A 19061-nucleotide genomic window follows, 5' to 3' on the forward strand; every position below is an offset into this window, starting at 1 on the left:
GACAAACGGAAACTCGCGCGTGAGGACGCGAGTGTGATTTGAACATAAGCACGTGCAAAGATCGTCTATTCATCAGATGCATCACACAATAAATCCGCTTCAAAATCGGTGGCAGTCTAATGGCCAGCGGTTTTAACATTTAATATCTAACATGGATATGCATTGCAGATATCTGGAATTCAATTATTCATGTGTGTTGGGATTCTAATTCTAGATACCCACAGTACTAGATATTTTAGATATCTACAGTCTGGACATCTGTAATGTACTTCTTACTAGGAAAAAATCCCATTTCAGATATCAACTATCCAATTGTTACTAGTAATCATTTTAATTGCAGATATCCAAAATGAAAAACCATTCCAGATATTCATAATGTAATGTTGATTATCCAAACATTCATACTAGTATAAATATCATTACGGATATGTAAAACTGCAGTTTTTTCCCTGTAAGAATTACATTATAGATATCCAGAAAGCTCATTCTAAATATCTAAAATTGAGTTGAATTGAATTGAAATTAATTGAATTGAATTTAAAGCCTATACACATGAATGGCAAATGTGACATAATTTATAGTAAGAATGACGTTGTAGATGTCTGAAATAATCACTCTGACTAGTAAGAATTAAATTTTAAACAGGAGAGATGCTATTGTGGATATCTCAAATGTAACTACAGATAGCAGTGTTATTGTGATTAAATGTTCAAACTGCTCGCCATAGGAGTCCTGTATATTCCTGTAATCACTGTAAATTATCACAAAATATTAGGTTTTTTGGGTTTTTTTTTTGTTTTGTTTTGTTTTGTTTTGTTTCACTTTTATCCATCTTAGAATTGGGATAGTAACAGTGTCCTTAGGCTAGTTGTAGTGTATAGTGTGTGTATATATATATATATATAGTTGTACATGTACTGTACAAGATCATCACCATTCACAAGGCACGCCTCCACCAAACAAAGCTGACTCTAAGAGATACACAGAATATTTCTAACCTGTACAGTTCTGCGCCTGCGCAAACGGAAATACATCCTTGAAGCTTGAAGAGAATATATTTTTGGCTTCTGGTAAATTACCCTGTCAAATTAAGAAGTAGTGTGCAATCTTATGTAACCCATTACAGCCCAGTAATATCCTGCCTGTTTTTATTGAACACACACACAACCACTCCCAGTCAGTAGCAAAATGATACATGTCTACTTTGTTACACATATTCCCAAAACAATGTAATTAATTCAATCAATGCAATTAATCTAATTACCATAAACCAACTGATGCACAAAGCTTTGCCCTGTGTGTAATCCAGCGCTGGTTTTATCCACTGGATAAAACTATCTATAGATCAGATTTTGCCCCATCTCTGTCCCTGTACAGTGAAATAACTTTCATGCAGCCACAGTACATGGCACTTAATGTATTTTCAAAAGGAAGAGACATTTAGGAGTGGGGACAGGGACATGTTTAAATACTCAAAGTACAGATTTAGCAAGGTGAAGTAAACTCCAGCTAATGAATCTGCTGCAGTCTGGAAGGGTCACAGACAGATTACTAACTTCAGACTTAAAGCCTCCTATTCATCCATGAAGCTGCATTCACACAAAATCAGGCACCGCAGCAAAAATTGTGAGCATCGACTGTGGGTATGTGTTTAGGCAATCACATAACCTACCACGGATCAGATCAAAACAGAGACATAAATGGGCCATTTAAAACTGCTGCACAACCCTGCACTAATCACAACAACGCCTGATTTGGTGCCTAATGATTTAGAAATTGAAAACGACCTGAATGAGTTTTACTGTAGCTTTGAAAGTCAATAAGACAGTCCTGACACCCCCACAGCTTTTACAGTTTTATACCATATATGTTACACTGTACATATATGGTATAGTGTTTTCATAGTATCTTTTTCATATTTGTATTGTATTTTTCATATTTTATATTAATCCTCTTGGGTTTTGCAGGACTTTTTGTGTGTACTATGCACCAAGGCAAATTCCCTGTAAGTAAAAAATCTACTTCTCAAAAAACCTTATTCTGATTACATTTACAATACATAATATTAATAAAAACGTTATTTTTATAGCACCTTTACATATAAATCCGTACATATATACAAATATACACAACAACATGGCAAGATAAATGACAATTTAAACAGTAAAAACAACAAATAATGAAAACAAATTAAATTAGGAAAAGGACAGTGAAGAGACAATAAATCAACAAATAGATAACATAAATAAAGAAACACCACATAAAGAAGAAGTCACTGATTACATGGTCTGCAGCTATATATGATTGATTAATTACATTTTTAATGACTACACTTCACTTAACCTATGTCTGTTTTATAGTGATATTTATCATTAATATTATTATTATTATTAACAAACTTTATTTAACAATTACGCAAAAATATCAAATACAACAAATCAGACATGTACTCAACAAAAAATTGACGATGGACAAAGCATTGAAAAAAGACAATAAATAATATAATATTATTGTCTATAATAATCATATATATACTGCATAATATATTAATCATTAATATTATTTCAGACGTAGCCCAGAGGCATCGTGACGTCACACAGAGCGGTTCTCTGGGACTTTTATCCCTCATTTAAGACACTCAGGCAGCCTTAAACCCCGCCCACTTCGGCCTGACATCCAATCACAGCCCTGAAAACAAAATCATTACCATTTGATTGGTGGAGGAGGGTAGCAGCCTGAAAAGCTTAAAGCAGGGCAGCAGGGCGCTGCAGGTAAAACGCGGAAAGAGGAAAACAGTCATCGCTGAACTGTAACGTTTACCGTCAACGAGACAAACACGACTAACGTTTAACACCGCCGCGGGACGCCGGTACAGAGAGATAACAGCATGCCCAGAAAGAAAGAGGTCGTTAAAGGTAAGCAGTGGTTGTCACTTTGGCAGCGGCATTTAACGTCACTGAGAACTTGACCTATTTGGACAAATGTGGAGCTAGTTAGCTCACTTAGCTAGTGTTCACGTGACTGTATCACCGCGTACTGTCACTCACGCGTTTCCTTAAACCAGACTTTATGTGTTTGAACTGTTGTGGTTTCGACCCTTCAGGGGGAGCTCCTGTGGCCAGGATAAGAGAAAACTCCAGACTGATGCGCACGCATGTGAGTATGTCCACTGGGGGAAGTAACTAAATACACTTACTCAAGTATTCAAGTACAATTATGAGGTATTTCAACTTTACTTGAGTAATTCCAGTTCCACTACATGTATTTGGTACCTGTTACGTCACAGATTCAGATCATTAATACAAAATACTATCGACAAATACAATTGTATATGCTGTTATACATTAAGCTACACAGCAGAATATAAAGTAATTCAATTAAATTGGCCCCATATTTATCAGCTGCAACATTAGATATTTACATTCATCTCTCAATTGTTATAATCTGATATTACATGACTGTGAAATGGGCAATTCTGCTTAATGAGCACTTCATTTTTTGTGAGTAACATTTTGAATGCCTCAATTTTATTTATAGTGCCATAAAGTACACGCAGACCACTCTATGACTTATTCATGATTTCCAGATACCCAACCATGAGCAGCAACAAGTCGCACTATTCAACGGTGTGGTATTACTACTTATACTTAAGTAAAAGCTCTCACTATGAGCCAAACACCTGGGAACTTCTGATGTGTTGTTATCATTTTGGCATAACAGGTTTTCCATTTTGCATCAAGTTGTTTCTGGTAACATGCCAGCAGTTGTACTCTTTGTCTAACACAAATGGTAATTTTAAATATGAGCCACCATTGTTATCAGACAGTCAGGTGAGTTCAAAATGTGCTGTCACCTTCAAGTAGGTAAACACTATTTCTGGTATATTACAGTTTACAAAATCTTAAGGAATATTTAGTCTCAAAAGCTACAACATTAATCTAAACTCCCAGCTCTGGCAACTGCTGCAGATAACAGCCAAAACATGTATGACTGTATTAAAAAATGGTTTATTATTGCAGTAAGTTGACACTTTTGCTCAGTAGTAGGGCTGTCACTAACTATTGTTTGGAGAAATAAAGATAATACTTATGTTGTACATCGCAATTTCTTAGATCTTCAGATTGCTTTGTTTTTTCTTCTTACTTTTCGCCCAAATCCAAAGCAGTCTAAAATAAATCAGAACACTTGTGGTAACTTCACACACATCAAATGAGTAAAGAGTAGTAACACAGTAGACACGCGGCAGTGTGGCTACAGCATGGACACATTGAAGGATGCACTTTGAATCTGTGATCTTCTTCTTCTCAGGAAACTATGGTAGATTTCCTAAGTGGACATCATTCCTCAAACTCTATCCTGGATGCTTTTGCCTCTGGCTTTTTGGGTAAGGCATTTTCTGAACTGACTGTTGCAAGTTATTCCAAAGTGACAGTGGAGAAGAGAACTGGAGGTAAAACAAAACCTAGTATTTGGTTTAAACAATGAAACGAAACAGAATATCAGCCCAGTTTTGTCATGGATTCCACCCACTAGCTCATTAGTTAAGGTAACATACGATGCATAGGATTGGGCTTAATCCCCCCTTAAACCCTTCACTTCAGTTTGGGGCCAACAGGAGGTAGTGCTGGAATTTCTACATATCCTCATGAGTCAATATCAGGACAAAGGCTATCACTTTTCTTTTTGTGTCAGTAAACTGCATCCTGTTTAATGTTTGACTGTTCTCTACGGCTCATCTGTTTTTCTTGAGATTGTTGCAATGAGTTGTGAGTAGCTTTAATGCCAAGGGCATCCCTTTAAAGGGAGAGGAGACAGACTAACTGTCACTTTTACTGACATTTTTTTTTGCATTTGTATGTCATACATATTGCAATTTTTGACAATAAAACTGACTTGACTTGACTTGATTTTGAGTGTGAGCTCTTGCTTAATTTGGAAAACATGAGACAGAGGGAAGAATTTTAGGATGTAGGTTGGCTTACGCCCACAAAGAACTACTTGTCGGAGGACAAAAGCTGTTCTGAATGGCAACACTCTGGAGAGAAGGAGTGATGCAATTTTGTTGAATATGTAGATAATGGTGCACATTTTCTGTCCTGAAAGGCATTCACAACTTGTTCCCATGAAAAGGTGACGGACTCAGTTGTGTAATATATAAAACACACAGCTGGCCAATTATGACGTGAAATGGGTGTGAGTTTCAGATGGTTCTCAGGAAATGAAACTCGGGATGTATCCTGTTCTTCTATAGTCAGGTGCTGCATAATGTTTACTTGATTTGAGACACAAGAATAAGTTTTGTATTTGTCTTAATCTCCCAGGTATAGCTTTATTAAGGACCGTTGAAGGGGACCTGGAGGACGACCTCATATATTCTGACGAAGATGATGATGACGATGATTATGAACATGATCACTTTTGTAAACAGCATGGTCCCAGTTTTTTAAAGCCACATCCACGAATAAAACTACTCACTGAAGAGGTATTGTGGTAATGTGTTTCCCTTCTTCAAAAGTGAAACCAAAAGGTTCACTTCTATTATTTGCCTCTGGATTGATGCTCATTCGATTGGCTCAAATACATATATTTTCTTTCCCCAGGAGGCTGATAAACATGCAAAAGAATTGATAGAAGAAGAGGAACGGCGAAAGGAGAAAAGTGAGAAGAAAAAGCGTAAGAAATTGGTCAGTGTCTGCATGATTATAAGGATTCATTATTTTGAATGTTGTTCCGGTTTTCTTTGAAAGTGGCTCATAACACGTTTTTCTTTCTGTTGCAGCGTAAAAAAGAAAAGAAACGGTTAGAAAAGGAGAGTGCAGTTAAAGACATTTTACCTGTAAGTTCTGTTTTCAGATTTGTTGTAATTCACAGCAGTAGAAGTGTTGTACTCTGTAAGACGGGTCTTTTTACAGTGCTTCTTACATGCTGATTTAGTTGTTTGTCATTTCAGGAGGAACAACAGGGGAAGTCCGACTCTTCAGAAAATAAGGAAGAAAATCTGATTATTGAAAATAATGCAGAGGCGAATGATTCTTCTGAATCTTATAAAACACAAAATGGAACTGCAGCAGCTGAATGTGATGAGAGCAGTGGTGATGATGAAGAAGAAAGTCCTGCAGACATTAATAAAAATGAAGATGAGGAGCCAAAGGTCTGTAAAGATTTTACATTTCTGTCACATTGTGGAGCAAAATTATTGTTTGTGAATTATTTTTAGGCTAGTGCAGACTTTGTCTCACCAGTAATTAAATTGATGGTGATCAAACAGAAGGTGCAACTATTCCTTAAGAAGGGCAAAATGGATAATATCACAAAAGAAAATAAATTATTTGTTTGAACAGTTTTGGAATTGTTTTGAGGTGATAAACCGTTTGGTCCTTGTTTGACAAACGAATGCTGACAGCAGTTCAGCAGTGGGTGGCAGGTGTCGGTTTCACAATGACATATCGGACAGTTGCATAAAAATAAACTCTTTTTGTCTTTAGAATAACATTAAGACAGATTAACAATAGACATGTACATTTACCTGTTTGATAAAGCTTCCCTTTGGGCTGGCAATTTTTAATATGTATGCAACAGACAGATGTTATTATTAATATTAGACTAATTTAATCTGACAATCTAAGGCCAACATTAGTCTTAAATTAAGTTTATGCTACTGGCTCTTGAGTTGTAGTGTTAGACCAGCCATAATTTTGGTCTTGGTTAGTCTAATGCATGTTAGAAATAAAAATATTATTATTGTATGCCTAAAATACAGCAGCATTGCTACGCATGCACTGGGATTTTGTGGTACTGGAAGGTTTTTGCATTGTTGCTAAATTTTATCAGTAAAATTCCTTGCAAGTGTTTAAGTGTTTTAATTTACCCAGAATTCATAGCAAATGAGTCACACTTAGGATGGTCATGATGAACTTTAGACCTTTTGAGCAACAGATGAGCAAAGGCGTCAATCTGAAGTCTGACTAATAGTCTGATCTAAGCTGTTGTCACGGTCTCTTTGTGAAACTGGCCCCAGATTTCCCACACCGTAGTTTGTTTGTGGGTGATAAGCTTCAAACCATCACCCACCTCTTTGTTTCATTATCTTTGGCAGGACTTGGATTTATATAATTCATATTCTGCTAAGACAAAGTCGGAGAGTGCGGAGATGTGTAACCAGGGGCCTGCGAGAGATAGAAAGGAGAAAACTAAATCGGGGAAAGTTAAGGGGTCCAAAGAGGAGGTGGCAAAAGTTGTGGAAAAACCTGAAGTTCAAAAGAAAAAGGAAGAGAAACAGAAGCCCAATAAAGAGGTGAGGATGCTGGACAGATATTTCTATATTTGTATTTCTTTGTCAATGTAGCTGTTTTATTCACTGTGGTCAAACTGGTTGTCATCACAACTTTGACAGAAAAGCTACATGCAAATGTAGTGTTTCCTGTAGTGCACGACATGCTTCACAGACTAATGTGCTCTAACTTCAACAGAAAACTATGGACTCGACCGCAGAAGAGTTGGCAAAAAGAAGCAGAGAGCTAGCTGGTAAGTTATTTTTTACATTAATGTCAGGTAAACTTTGACAAAAACAAACATGAGAAAGAACTGAAGCAGGCACAACTGTCCTTTCTCTCCCTTCCAGGCATGGGGAATCGTTTGGCGGCCTCAGGACAGTACGAGATGGCTGTGAAATGTTTTACTGATGCCATTAAATACAACCCGACAGAATTTAAGTAAGAACATGGACTTAAATCAACTTCAGCCTTAATTACATTTAGAAGCAGTACTATTAATGACCTGTCCTATACATTCATTGTGTTTCAGGTTATTTGGAAATCGGTCCCTGTGTTACGAAAGACTGCAGCAGTATGAAAAGGCTCTCAGGGATGCTGATCTAGCACTCTCCATGGAGCCAAACTGGATAAAAGGTTTATTTAGGAAAGGAAAAGCTCTCTGTGGGCTCAAGGTGAATTGCTGCTGTGCTTCCAGATACTTTTAATATTTTATTTTCATGTATAGTATCTCTTCATGTTGCAGTGGTTCAACATGTTCAGAAAAAAAACACTTAATATTGCGGTAAACTGTACTGCTTGAAATGTATGTTATATAGGATGTCATGTCACAGTATTTTGTTGTTTAAAGCACAACATCTAATTTAACGTGATGAAGAAGTGCAATAGTCAGTGTACTGTGTCATTCACCACAGCTGTAAGGTGCTGGAAAGGCTTGAAAATCCATCTTGAAAAGTGCTTGAATTTGAGTTTGGCAAAGGAGTAGGAACCCCGTAAAAATGAGCTTACAATATACAGGTGTATGGTTACTAACTACTTCACTCAAGAATTGTTGTTTTATAGTGACAAATAAAGCCTTGACAATGTGTCCAATGCTTAACCAAAAGTTAATGTGCTCTATTTGAGATTTTAAAAATCCCCCTTTCTCCAGAGATACTACGAGGCCTCGCTGATCTATAAGGAGGTGATGGAGCTGGAAAGTTCGAGCGCTGAAGCACAACAAGAGCTGAAACGAGCACAGACGTTGCACCTCATGGTAGGAAGCTTGCGTTAAAACAGTGTGCAAATAAAATAGACTGTCACTCACTAAAAAGAAGCTGTAGAAATCCTAGAGATAAATCTTCACGACCTCCTGGAAAACGTCCAAATTCTGTATGAAAGCTGCTTGCGTCATTTTACGCGTTGTTGGCTTCAAACGGCAGCTAATTGTGATGGCAGGAAACATTGCACAGCACACTGAGTGATGGTGGCTACAGGTATAATATGTGTTATTGGAGAGTCCAACTTTGACTACATGGTCGCTCACTTCTGCAGTAGTTTTGAATTTGAATGTTTTTTTTCCTTTTTCCAAATTTTAGATGCTAATAGACAAATGTCTTTAATGTATCTATGGTGATATTATGTCTTTGGACTTCCATTTTAGGAAATGGGATTCAGCTGGGCACAGAGCTCTGACGCCTTGAAAGCACACGGCACGTTAGAGGAGGCTGTTGAAGCTCTTTTCTGTGAGGACCGTAACCCGGGTCCTGGAGGTAAATAAAATGTTCCTCAGATTTGAAAAGATGACGCGTCACCACGCTGACGTCCTGATGTTTAAACCGTCTTGCTGTTTTTTTGGGACAACACAGAGCAAGCAGCGGTGCAGGAAGAAGAAGAAGAAGACGACGATGATGGCGAGTGGACAGTCCTGCCACCCAGTCGTCCTAGAGCGCAGCAGGTCAAAGAGTTTGATGCGTTTGGCCAAAGCCGATCCAATTCTCAGTCACCGACGCCTCAATCAAGGAATTTCGTGAATCCGTAAGACTGCATATCATTTATGTATTTTTTTTACTTGGTGACATAATGTCTCCTTGTGACCCCTCATCACAGGTTGCATATGTCTCTCATATGTTGTTACCATTATAAAAGTTTTAGAGGACTGAACATAATGCATGTCCACTATTCATCATTTCAAAAAAAAAAAGAAAAGTCAGAAAATTTTAAGCGTTGCAGATTTTATTTTAGATTTTTTTGAATGTCTGTACCCCGCCTCACGCCCGATGTCAGCTGGGATCGGCTCCAGCACCCCCCGCGACCCCGACCCCGGGATAAGCGATTGAAAATGAATGAATGTCTGTTGTATTCAAAGCCCTTCCCAAACGAGTTCACACAGTGCTGATAAAGCCCATTGCTGCCAGGGAAACTCTATATTTTGCACTATATCTGAGTTCTGGTGTCTGTGGAGTCTTTCCTGCACTGACACACCGAAAGAATGAGATTTACGTCAATTAGCCAGAGCTAAAGAGGGGAAACGGACCTTACTGACAGAGCAGCAGCTTGGAGTAGTGTCCAAGAAAGGTTTCTGGAGTGGATGCTGCAGTTGAAAAAGAAACTGTGTCGAGAGGAAGTATTAAAGTCCCAAAAAGAAAGCGATCAACGGCGAGGACAAACATGGATCACTATTGGTGCAGCTTTTCTTTGTCAGAGAGCGCTGGAAGAAGAGAAGAGAAGAGCAGATATAATTACCTCATCTGAGGTCTCCATTACTTGGCCTTTTCTTCCCCTCTGCCCCGATTTGAACGGGAGCACTTGCAGAGAGCACTCCTGGGGGTCGGGGAGATGCAGCGAGCTCACCTGCAGGCATACGTCAACAGTGTTTGTGTAATTTCTCTCACTGCAAAGACAAAAGTTCCACACTGAAGGTTTAACAAAGATTTAGCATGAGTTTTTTTAGTTTTGAAAAACCAAGCTCTGAAACCTTCATGTCACATTGGACTTTGGAAAAAGCTCATAAATGCACTGAGGTACAACAGCTGTTTGAGCCTGTCCGTTTACTGCTGTATTCTTCTCGTATCTTTTGTAATTCTTCCACAGTAATAATCAGTGATCTAAGGTGACTGTCCTTTGCACCATTGAGCAAGAACAGATGTTAGTGTGGAGTGTTCACAGATTTGGGTTTTTTCACGATAGTTTGCTCAATTGTACCCAGAATGCAACATCCTTTTTAAACAGGTTTATTTTTTTCTGTTTTGTGTGAAGGGATCTTTTCCCCATTTGGGTTGGATCCTTGGCTCCAGCTGTCACCTACTCAACTCTCCACGAGCTCTTCAGCAGGTAAAGTACCACAGTTTGCTATCCTTCATGCCTCTGAGCAGCTTTTTGTTTCCAGATGAAGACAAAGAATCAACAAAAAATACAAATAATTAAAAATGGCAGAATTAAAATGATAAAGCTAAAATAAGCTCCACTGAAATACTGATTCTGTGTTGTTGGATTTTGACCACCAGAAGGCTCCAGTGTGTCGACTCTGAGCTTGTTATCGGTTTTAATGCTGCTGAAGTGATGTGTTGAGTGCATTCGCCCTTATTGAGTGTGTGTGTGTGTGTGTGTGTGTGTGTGTGTGTGTGTGTGTGTGTGTGTGTGTGTGTGTGTGTGTGTGTGTGTGTGTGTGTGTGTGTGTGTGTGTGTGTGTGTGTGTGTGTGTGTGTGTGTGTGTGTGTGTGTGTGTGTGTGTGTGTGTGTGTGTGTGTGTGTGTGTGTGTGTGTGTGTGTGTGTGTGTGTGTGTGTGTGTGTGTGTGTGTGTGTGTGTGTGTGTGTGTGTGTGTGTGTGTGTGTGTGTGTGTGTGTGTGTGTGTGTGTGTGTGTGTGTGTGTGTGTGTGTGTGTGTGTGTGTGTGTGTGTGTGTGTGTGTGTGTGTGTGTGTGTGTGTGTGTGTGTGTGTGTGTGTGTGCGTGCGTGCGTGCCTCAGAGCTGGGACGGTCTACAGCATTAAGATGCTGCTGGAACAGCAGTGTGCCTTTGTGAACTACACCAGAAAAGAAGACTGCGACCGAGCCATCCAGTGTATTAATGTATGTGTCTGTTTACTTGAAATTATATTTACATATTATTTGTTTAGGTAACTAGCTGGTGTGTCAGTCTTACAGCTGTTGAAATATGATAATGAGCTTGTGACTGGATGCATTTTGTGATATTTGTTGTTGCAAACTGTAATGTTAATTTACAGCAGTTGAATGACCTAATTGTAAGGTGGGTTTTCTATCAACTATCTGTAGCAAAGTGTCATTGACCCTAATCTTAAACTGGAGCAACAAAATAAAGGTCTTGTATGAGTTAGAAAAGTTAAACATCCCCAAGGATGCAAATAATTTATTTATATTTACAGGCAAATGAGAAGTCAATTGGTGAATCATTTTTCTAAGTAGAGCAGGAAGACGGTGCCTTTTGGGGAAACTTGTTTTAACTGTGTTAAATGTAGCAGTGTGAAAGTTCATACTGCCTCTGCTTTATACCCCAATCACTAAAATCCACTTATAAGCTGTATTTCTCTGTAAAGCTTCTGCTGTTGGCCAAAGATGTCAAATGTTTCTCTGTCTTCAGGGAATGGTGGTAGAGGGCACTCCGCTCTCTGTTCGATATCCCAATAAAATCCACAGTGGACTTGGAATGTCCAGATCGGCCGCCACTGACCCCTTTTCACGCCTCGGGTAAGAACATGCTGTCACTCTCACTCGCGTTGATAAAATCTCAGTTTCACTTTGGTTACGACTTTAACTGAAATTCTCGTGTAATGAGATGAGAGAGATCATGTTGTTTTTACAACGTTAAATCACAGTGGATGTAAGAATTCATTTTTTTTTAACCACATATGCATTTTTATGGATTTAAGGTTGTCAGTATTGATACTTTTAAATACCACAAGTTTCAAAACAATACTGTATCCACATTCAAAAGTATCAAAGGCTGCACAGATGCAACAACGTGGAAGAAAAACTGTGTTGGTTTGTGTTTGGTGACTTTTTCTGAAGCAGCACTTAAAAAAGGTCGAAATGATGCTATTTTGTATGTGGCAGACTTTTTTCTTTTCACTGTGGTATTAAGTATGTTTTTTTTTATAATAGTATTGTATCAAATGTTTTTAATTCTGGTATTGTAACTTCCTTAATAGGATTCATTAACAGCTTCACGTATCCAGTGCTCCCCAAGATTAATTCTTATAAATGTGAAGTATTAGATTGTGTTTGTTCATTTTAGTTCTTTTGCTTATTTTTTTAACCATTATTTTAAAGTAAAAATGCTGTAGTTTCATGCCTCCTGATCTTAACAATGATCTTGGAAATTACAGAAATCTCTAGAATTGAAAATGGTCTTTCCTGTTTTTGTAGCCCGTACAAGGAGTGCTTTTTCTGGAGGACCACAGGCTGCACGAGGCAGGACTGCACCTACAGACATGTCCCAGAGAACAAGAATGTTGACAAGGACAAATTCACCAATAGACTAGGAAACTTTAACATGTAGGAATTTAAAAAAAGAAAAGTAGACATTGTTTCCTCTGACATTTGACACAGTGGTGGTGCCGGACTGGGCAGCTTTTAGTCGCCTCTGTTCTGTTCTGTTTTGGTTCTTGTTGTGAAGTTTTGGCTGCAGAAAAAAAAGATTAATTGTGTTTGCATCATGATGTCCCACCATTGTTGTACGACTACAAAGGACACATACGTCTGCATTACAGTAATAATTCATGTGCACCATGCTTTGAGCATTCCTTTGCAGTAGGATTTTGTCAGGGATGATTATTGATTTTCTAATCTGTTGAAAGATTAACACTTGACTTTTACATTGTTGCTTAATTTTAGAAATGATTTCTTAGGTTTTTCTGTTGTTTTTCAGTCACCAGCAGGTGGCACTGTTCCCTTTTTATCCCTCAACTTTGGGATGTGAAATTCTGCTTTCATTTTAAAGGCTGTGAGTAGTTATGCTATGGGCACTTTTAATGTGCTATGTTTACTTTTGAAACTCTGTAATCCCTTTGCAGGCGCATTAGGTTTGTTTAAAGTGTGGTTGTGTTCAGTAAATGTGTATATTATGTTTGAATGTTATAATGCCACGTCGCTGGGAGAATCTGTATTAAGTGTAGTGACACACTGTCATACAAGAAGTGCCTTTTAGTACGGTGTGTATATATGGGCCTGGATATGACTCACTACAAAGAGTTCTACAGTCTGCTTCATGATAATCTGCACAAGGCTAAAGCATGATTTGTGAGCAGGATTATTCAAGCCTCAGCACGTGACTGTAATTTGGGATATCGGTATGAGGTCAGAGGAGGCCATGACTTGAGGATGAGAGGCCCAGTGTTGTTTTTTTCCCCCCTGTCCCACCACTAAAACATCCCCAGATTAATCCCTGCAGCAGCTGCGTATCCTGTTGCAGTGTCCTTGAGTGAGAAAGCCCTCCTCTCAGTTCAGCCTGAGTAAAGTGCCAGTTAAATGCCTGAAAAGTAACTATTGTCCCTGAGATTTTATCTAAGGCGAGGTTCTTCTAAGCCTCAAATGCCTCCCTTCAATCTCCCCGTCTGTGTCTCCTCTCTGTTAATGTGGGAGGGATTTGTGTAGATCCCTCTTCCCTAAACTCCAGCAGGTTTCTTATTTGACTCCGAGCGGTTCAAGGTCACTTTTTATGACTCCTGTTATGTAATGTTTGGGGTGTGAATTACAAAACGTTCCCAAAGAGCTGCATAATTACCTTAGAAGTAGGTTGAAGCGGTGGAAAAAAAAAAGTTGAGGCTGTGAAAAGTGCTTAGTCTTGACCTTAGAGGCAGAGCAGCTGTACTCGTGGGCATTAATTGGCCGATGGTGGCATACCTCACAAAGCCTTTCTGATCTGTGAGATGTGAGAGCATGAAAGCCTGTAATACTAATAACATGAACTCTGGTTGAACCCATAGAAAGCACCGGGACATTACCAACTTGCAAAATGGGTTTATGTTTAATCTTAGTGGTCCGCTTTGCTTTGCCCTGTTAGAAGCCAGCAGATAAAAAAAACTGATAAGAGGTTAGCGATCATCAACATCCCGCCACTCCCGGGCACAGACAAAGCCAATCCTTTTACTTAACTAAAGCAAACACCAGGAAGATTAAGTGCATCTTGTTAAAAGACTGTGTGGTTTGTAGAGCTTTCAACAGATTTCTCTCCCTCCCAACAGGAGGGGAAAAGAGAAACACAGCAACAGAAATGATCCAGCAGACGTGACATGTTGCTCTCCCACTCTTTGCCTCTTGATGTATGGCTATGCAGCAAAACATCCTCCCTGTTCCCCCTCCAGAGAAGTTTTGAGTTGAAATAGTTGAGTGCATTGCTTTTAGCACAGGGATACATAATCTAATTTCCATTCTAATTCTGTGGTTTCTTTACGCTGGTAAATAAACTATTGATGTGACATGAGGGAGTAGCTGACTCATGCTGTATATCAACCGTCTGATTTGTTTCTCAGGAAGCCAAAATAAACGCTCCACTGCAGCTGCTCGGCTTACAGGCCTCTGCTTGAACTTCATAACCTTCCCAGCAGGGCTGCTGCTGCTGCTGCTGCTGCTGCTGTTTGCTTGTCCTCTTTTAAAAGGAATGACACTTCAAACATATCGCTGTGTATTTTGGAGCAACAAAGTAACCCCCCCCCCCCCCCCCCCACACACACACACACACACACACACACACACACACACACACACACACACACACCACCACCACCAGCATTTTTTGTTGCTTTTTTTTCCAACAAATTCTTGCAGGAAGGTTTTCTTTGAATAAATACTTTTGCGAGCCTTTAAACTGCAATCAGCTTCTCGTTATGAACGACGTGGTCCCACGAAAATTGCGCTTGCAATTTTCTGCCAAAGTGAGAACCGTTTTAGTTTATTTCACAGGAGAAATGTCAGCCTGTACTGTTCTGTCTGTGCTCTTGTCACCGGTTTAAAGTGGGCAGGGGATTTCTGTGCAGCTGAGCAATATCGTAATCAAAATCTGATGACAGCTGTAGGGTTGTTACAAGAAGAACATTGGCTGGGTTTATCATGTTCAAATCTTTTAAAGAAAATAATAATTAAGGGTGTTTTCTCAACTTTAGTTAATTTATCAAGGAATATTTAATTAGTCAAGTTTTCAGGGGCATTAGGAATTGTTTATTTTACCAAATTGAAGCCTGGTCAACACCAAGCTAATCCTTTTGGGTCAAAGTTTTTAACACATGAAAAAACATCTTTACCCTTTTCTTCATCAGAGGAATTTCCTTGACGTAATAAAACAGTTGTAGATTTAGTTTGGTTGCTACTGTAAACTGTCAAAATGGGATTGGATATATTTTTTTAAAAAGGTGTATAATTTTGGACCAAACCATTGTCTGCAGACTGTAATGAGTGCGATAACTGAGATCAAGATGTTATGATGGTGGACACAATGGGGGAGTCATCCGGTTCACTGCAGTCTCTTCTCAACCCTGCGCTGGATTCCTTTCACTGTGAAATGAATACAGTAATTGTCACAATGAGAAATTGACCTTCTCTGTAATCTAGACGGAGGCCCCCATAACAAGTTAAAATAGAGCAAACCCAATTAGGGAATTGATTGCTTGCTTTCATTTTCCTCATTTGCATCAGGGTCATATAGGGAAGATAAATGAATGTCTCGTCTTTTGTCCACACTGCCGTTCCTGGTTGTGGAGTATCTATGGCAAAGAAATGAGCAGGAGAAAAGTCTTTTGTCCTACCTTGACAAACCCATCTCTGATTATCTGCTGTTAAACACCTACTGAAAGAAAAGAGCTACAGGAGAGTAATAACGCCTGACTCTTTCATACTGCTGTACAATAAGTGTTTATGTTAATGAGACCACTGAAAGCATCTTTCTGCATAGGTATACTTTGTCATATTTAAAGTCTTATTAAAATTTTTGAGTGTGATTATCATGTTTACTGGTTTCCATTAAATCCACTATGATTACAAATCTTGACTTGTAGATGATTGTCAACAAATTACATGAAAATAACGATGCACTGTATAATAAAAAAAAGTGAGAACAAAATATCCCGTATACAGGGGCCACCATATTGTAATTTTGTCTGCCCGGTGGTGATCGTGCGGTCGACACATCATCGAAGTGACGCCCATACACCCACCTGACCAATCACCAATCACAGCTGTCAATCATGACATTTATCACGTTTTCATAGCCTCAAACAACTAATTAAAACCAGACGTACAAGAAAACTTAGCTTAAACACCTGACTGAAAAGGATTTGCACTAATAACTTATAGTATACTGTACCCTTTCTTAAAAATAAAGTGTTTTGTTTTCACGCTATTTGCCAGCCTACTGACTTTGTCTTTGTTTCTGTTTCTATTTTATTTATTGTTATAAATGTTTACGGGAGAAGCCATACAAAATGTCATTGTACTAAGTATAATGACTGAGATAATTCTGATTCTGATCAGTGTGATTAAAAACTTACATCGAAAGAATCTACCTTTGGGGAGAAAAATATTTGAGGTGAACTTTGAGTTTTTAGTCTGGCCTTGTCCCGTCTGCTAACATGGAGGGGGCGGGAATTATGACTCATACTGCAGCCAGCCACCAGGGGGCGATCCAGATGTTTTGGCTTCACTTTCAGGGATCTGTCAAGCCATACAACGTTATAAACAGTCTATGCTCTGTCTCTTAACACATTCCTTCTCTTCTATCCTGTCCAGAGTGCCAAGCTCTATAGAGTGTTGCAAGAATTTGTGTTGGCCAACCTGGAAGTTCAGCAGCACCCTGGTTGGTCAATGGGATTTTTCGGTTGGATTATTGCAGAAAATAGTTTAAGTTTAATTCTTACACAGAATCTTGAACCAGAATCTTTGACCAAACTGTAAGCGGCTGAGTTGCATTGTGAGTAATGTGGGCTCCGGGTTTTGACAAAGAGGAAGAATGTGTGGCATTAAGAAGAAAAATCTGCCCATGGTGAAGGTGGCAATGTAACAACATCAGTGCAACTGTTTTTAGGTAAATAGCATGCAGTGCAAATGTGACTAATGTCTTTTTAATAGGTTTTGGACAACAACGGAGCTCTGTGGCACAAAGGAATAAGAAACATCCTGCTTTGGATGCTCACACATTACTTAGGGTTAGCTCTCATGTTGGTCTGTTCATGGAAATATAAAAAAATATGAAATATCACCATACTTATCCTTGGTTGCTTGTGATGAAGGAAGAAGCATTTAAACAATCTGAAACACTACAGAATGCTTTACACAATGCTCAGCAGTAATATAGTTAATGAGTTAACATAAAAACAGTCATGATCCTTATAACGTCCTTGTTTTCATTTTTCCACACGTAAAATATGTTCAATAAAACTGTCTTGACTGCATCATAATGGACACTCCTGTTTCTTTACCTTTGAATAAATTATTTAGGCGTGCATGCTTTTATGTGTACGTGTGCGTGTTTATGTTCCCGCACAGAGACTGCAGGGTGACAGGGAGGATAATAGCACTGACTCCCTTTGCCGTCGTCCCTGATGAATGGCAGTTTAAAGGTTGAATCGCACATCTCTTTCATCTCCCTCAGACGTTTACGGGCACAAATCCTAAACGTTGTCACTTTATTTTGGTCTTTGTCTCTGTGATCGATTGAGAAGCAGCGTGTATGGGAGCAAAGTGTCATTAACATGATTAGAGGGCTTGTAAACAAAAAAGGCCTTTGGGTCGTTCGGGTCACCGCAGCGCACACTGTGATATAAAAGCTGGGCATGCCTCAACTTGTGTCTCCTTCAAGTATTTACGCGACTTAATGGGGCAAGAAATATGTGGCCTGTGTGCGTTGTAATCATTAAAATCTCAAGTCAGATTGTATTTCATCTTGCTATCGACCTACATATCTTGAGGTAACATGTTCAAGGGCATGAAAAATGTCACGGCCTGTAAATCTTCTCATTGTTGCCTCAAGGAGTTAGACTTCCAATAATTGATGCCCACTTCCATACATCACCGCCGTCCATTCCTGCAGAGCTCTTAATGCCAAACCTCACACTGGCCTCTTTCACACATTGTCCAGTGTCGTTCATTTTTCAAGAAACTATAGATTAACCTCTCCGACACCGGACTGAATAATGTCACCATTAATCTGCGGGTTATACCTTTGGACAGTAATTTATCACAGGAGACACTTGTAATAAAACCTTGCCCTCCAGGTTTTTTACTAAACTGTATGCTTCCTGTACAAATGAAACCTGCTTCCTTTAATACAGATAATGCTAAGTGGCATGTCAGCTCAGTTCAAGTCTTTGGCGTTGAGAATGAGTGAGGAAATATAATTCACTGCCGGATTTTGTCCCTCACAGCTTCAGCATCAATGTAGTCAAATTAATCTCCATTACTGAACCACTTTGCAGCATGAAGCTTTATTGTTTAAACACCTTGTGTACAAGTGAGACAAGGTTGCTTTGCTGTGTAGTGTTTACCGCCAGTTTAAGGAGCACTGAGGAGGCTGTTTATCTCTTCTCTGGTTATAGAGGCTATGTAGCAACCAGGATGTCTGGGACGATTTAAGACTTCCTCCTGCTCGCGCGCCTGCCTGCTTTCCCCGTTTGAAAATGCTGCAGAGGATCCATCTATTCCTCCTGTTGTAATGAACCTCCCCTGGGGGCCCGGGCACACCATGTGAAGACGCCTTAGTACCAGAGCGATTCATTACCTCAGAAATGTGAGCTTTTGTTCCTTTTTCAGCAGAGCCCCATTAATCTTGGGCTGCCTCCTGGCATGCAGGCCAGGTACTGCTTA

The 19061-nt window shown here is 39.2% G+C and overlaps 1 protein-coding gene across 2 annotated transcripts; it reads left to right on the top strand.

Moving 5' to 3' along the window:
* The first annotated feature begins 2787 nt into the window (after positions 1–2787).
* LOC310954329 (uncharacterized protein) lies at positions 2788–14889 on the top strand. 2 transcript variants are annotated; one of them, XR_014593415.1, is made up of 19 exons: positions 2788–2915; positions 3104–3156; positions 4309–4384; positions 5322–5482; positions 5601–5684; positions 5780–5836; positions 5951–6151; positions 7097–7294; positions 7470–7524; positions 7622–7712; positions 7804–7945; positions 8422–8526; positions 8914–9022; positions 9119–9287; positions 10509–10583; positions 11219–11321; positions 11851–11957; positions 12636–14592; positions 14741–14889. XR_014593415.1 is itself a non-coding variant. In XM_083923744.1 (18 exons), the coding sequence occupies exons 1-18, from the start codon at positions 2888–2890 to the stop codon at positions 12766–12768; spliced, it is 1947 nt and encodes a 648-aa protein (XP_083779870.1). In that variant the 5' UTR covers positions 2788–2887; the 3' UTR covers positions 12769–14889. The 2 variants fall into 2 exon arrangements, 1 of the variants encoding a protein (XP_083779870.1); XM_083923744.1 differs by having other exon boundaries at positions 12636–14889.
* The last annotated feature ends 4172 nt before the right edge of the window (positions 14890–19061 follow it).

This window comes from Echiichthys vipera (assembly GCF_963691815.1).
Source record: "Echiichthys vipera genome assembly, chromosome: 12".
Lineage (NCBI taxonomy): Eukaryota > Metazoa > Chordata > Actinopteri > Perciformes > Trachinidae > Echiichthys > Echiichthys vipera.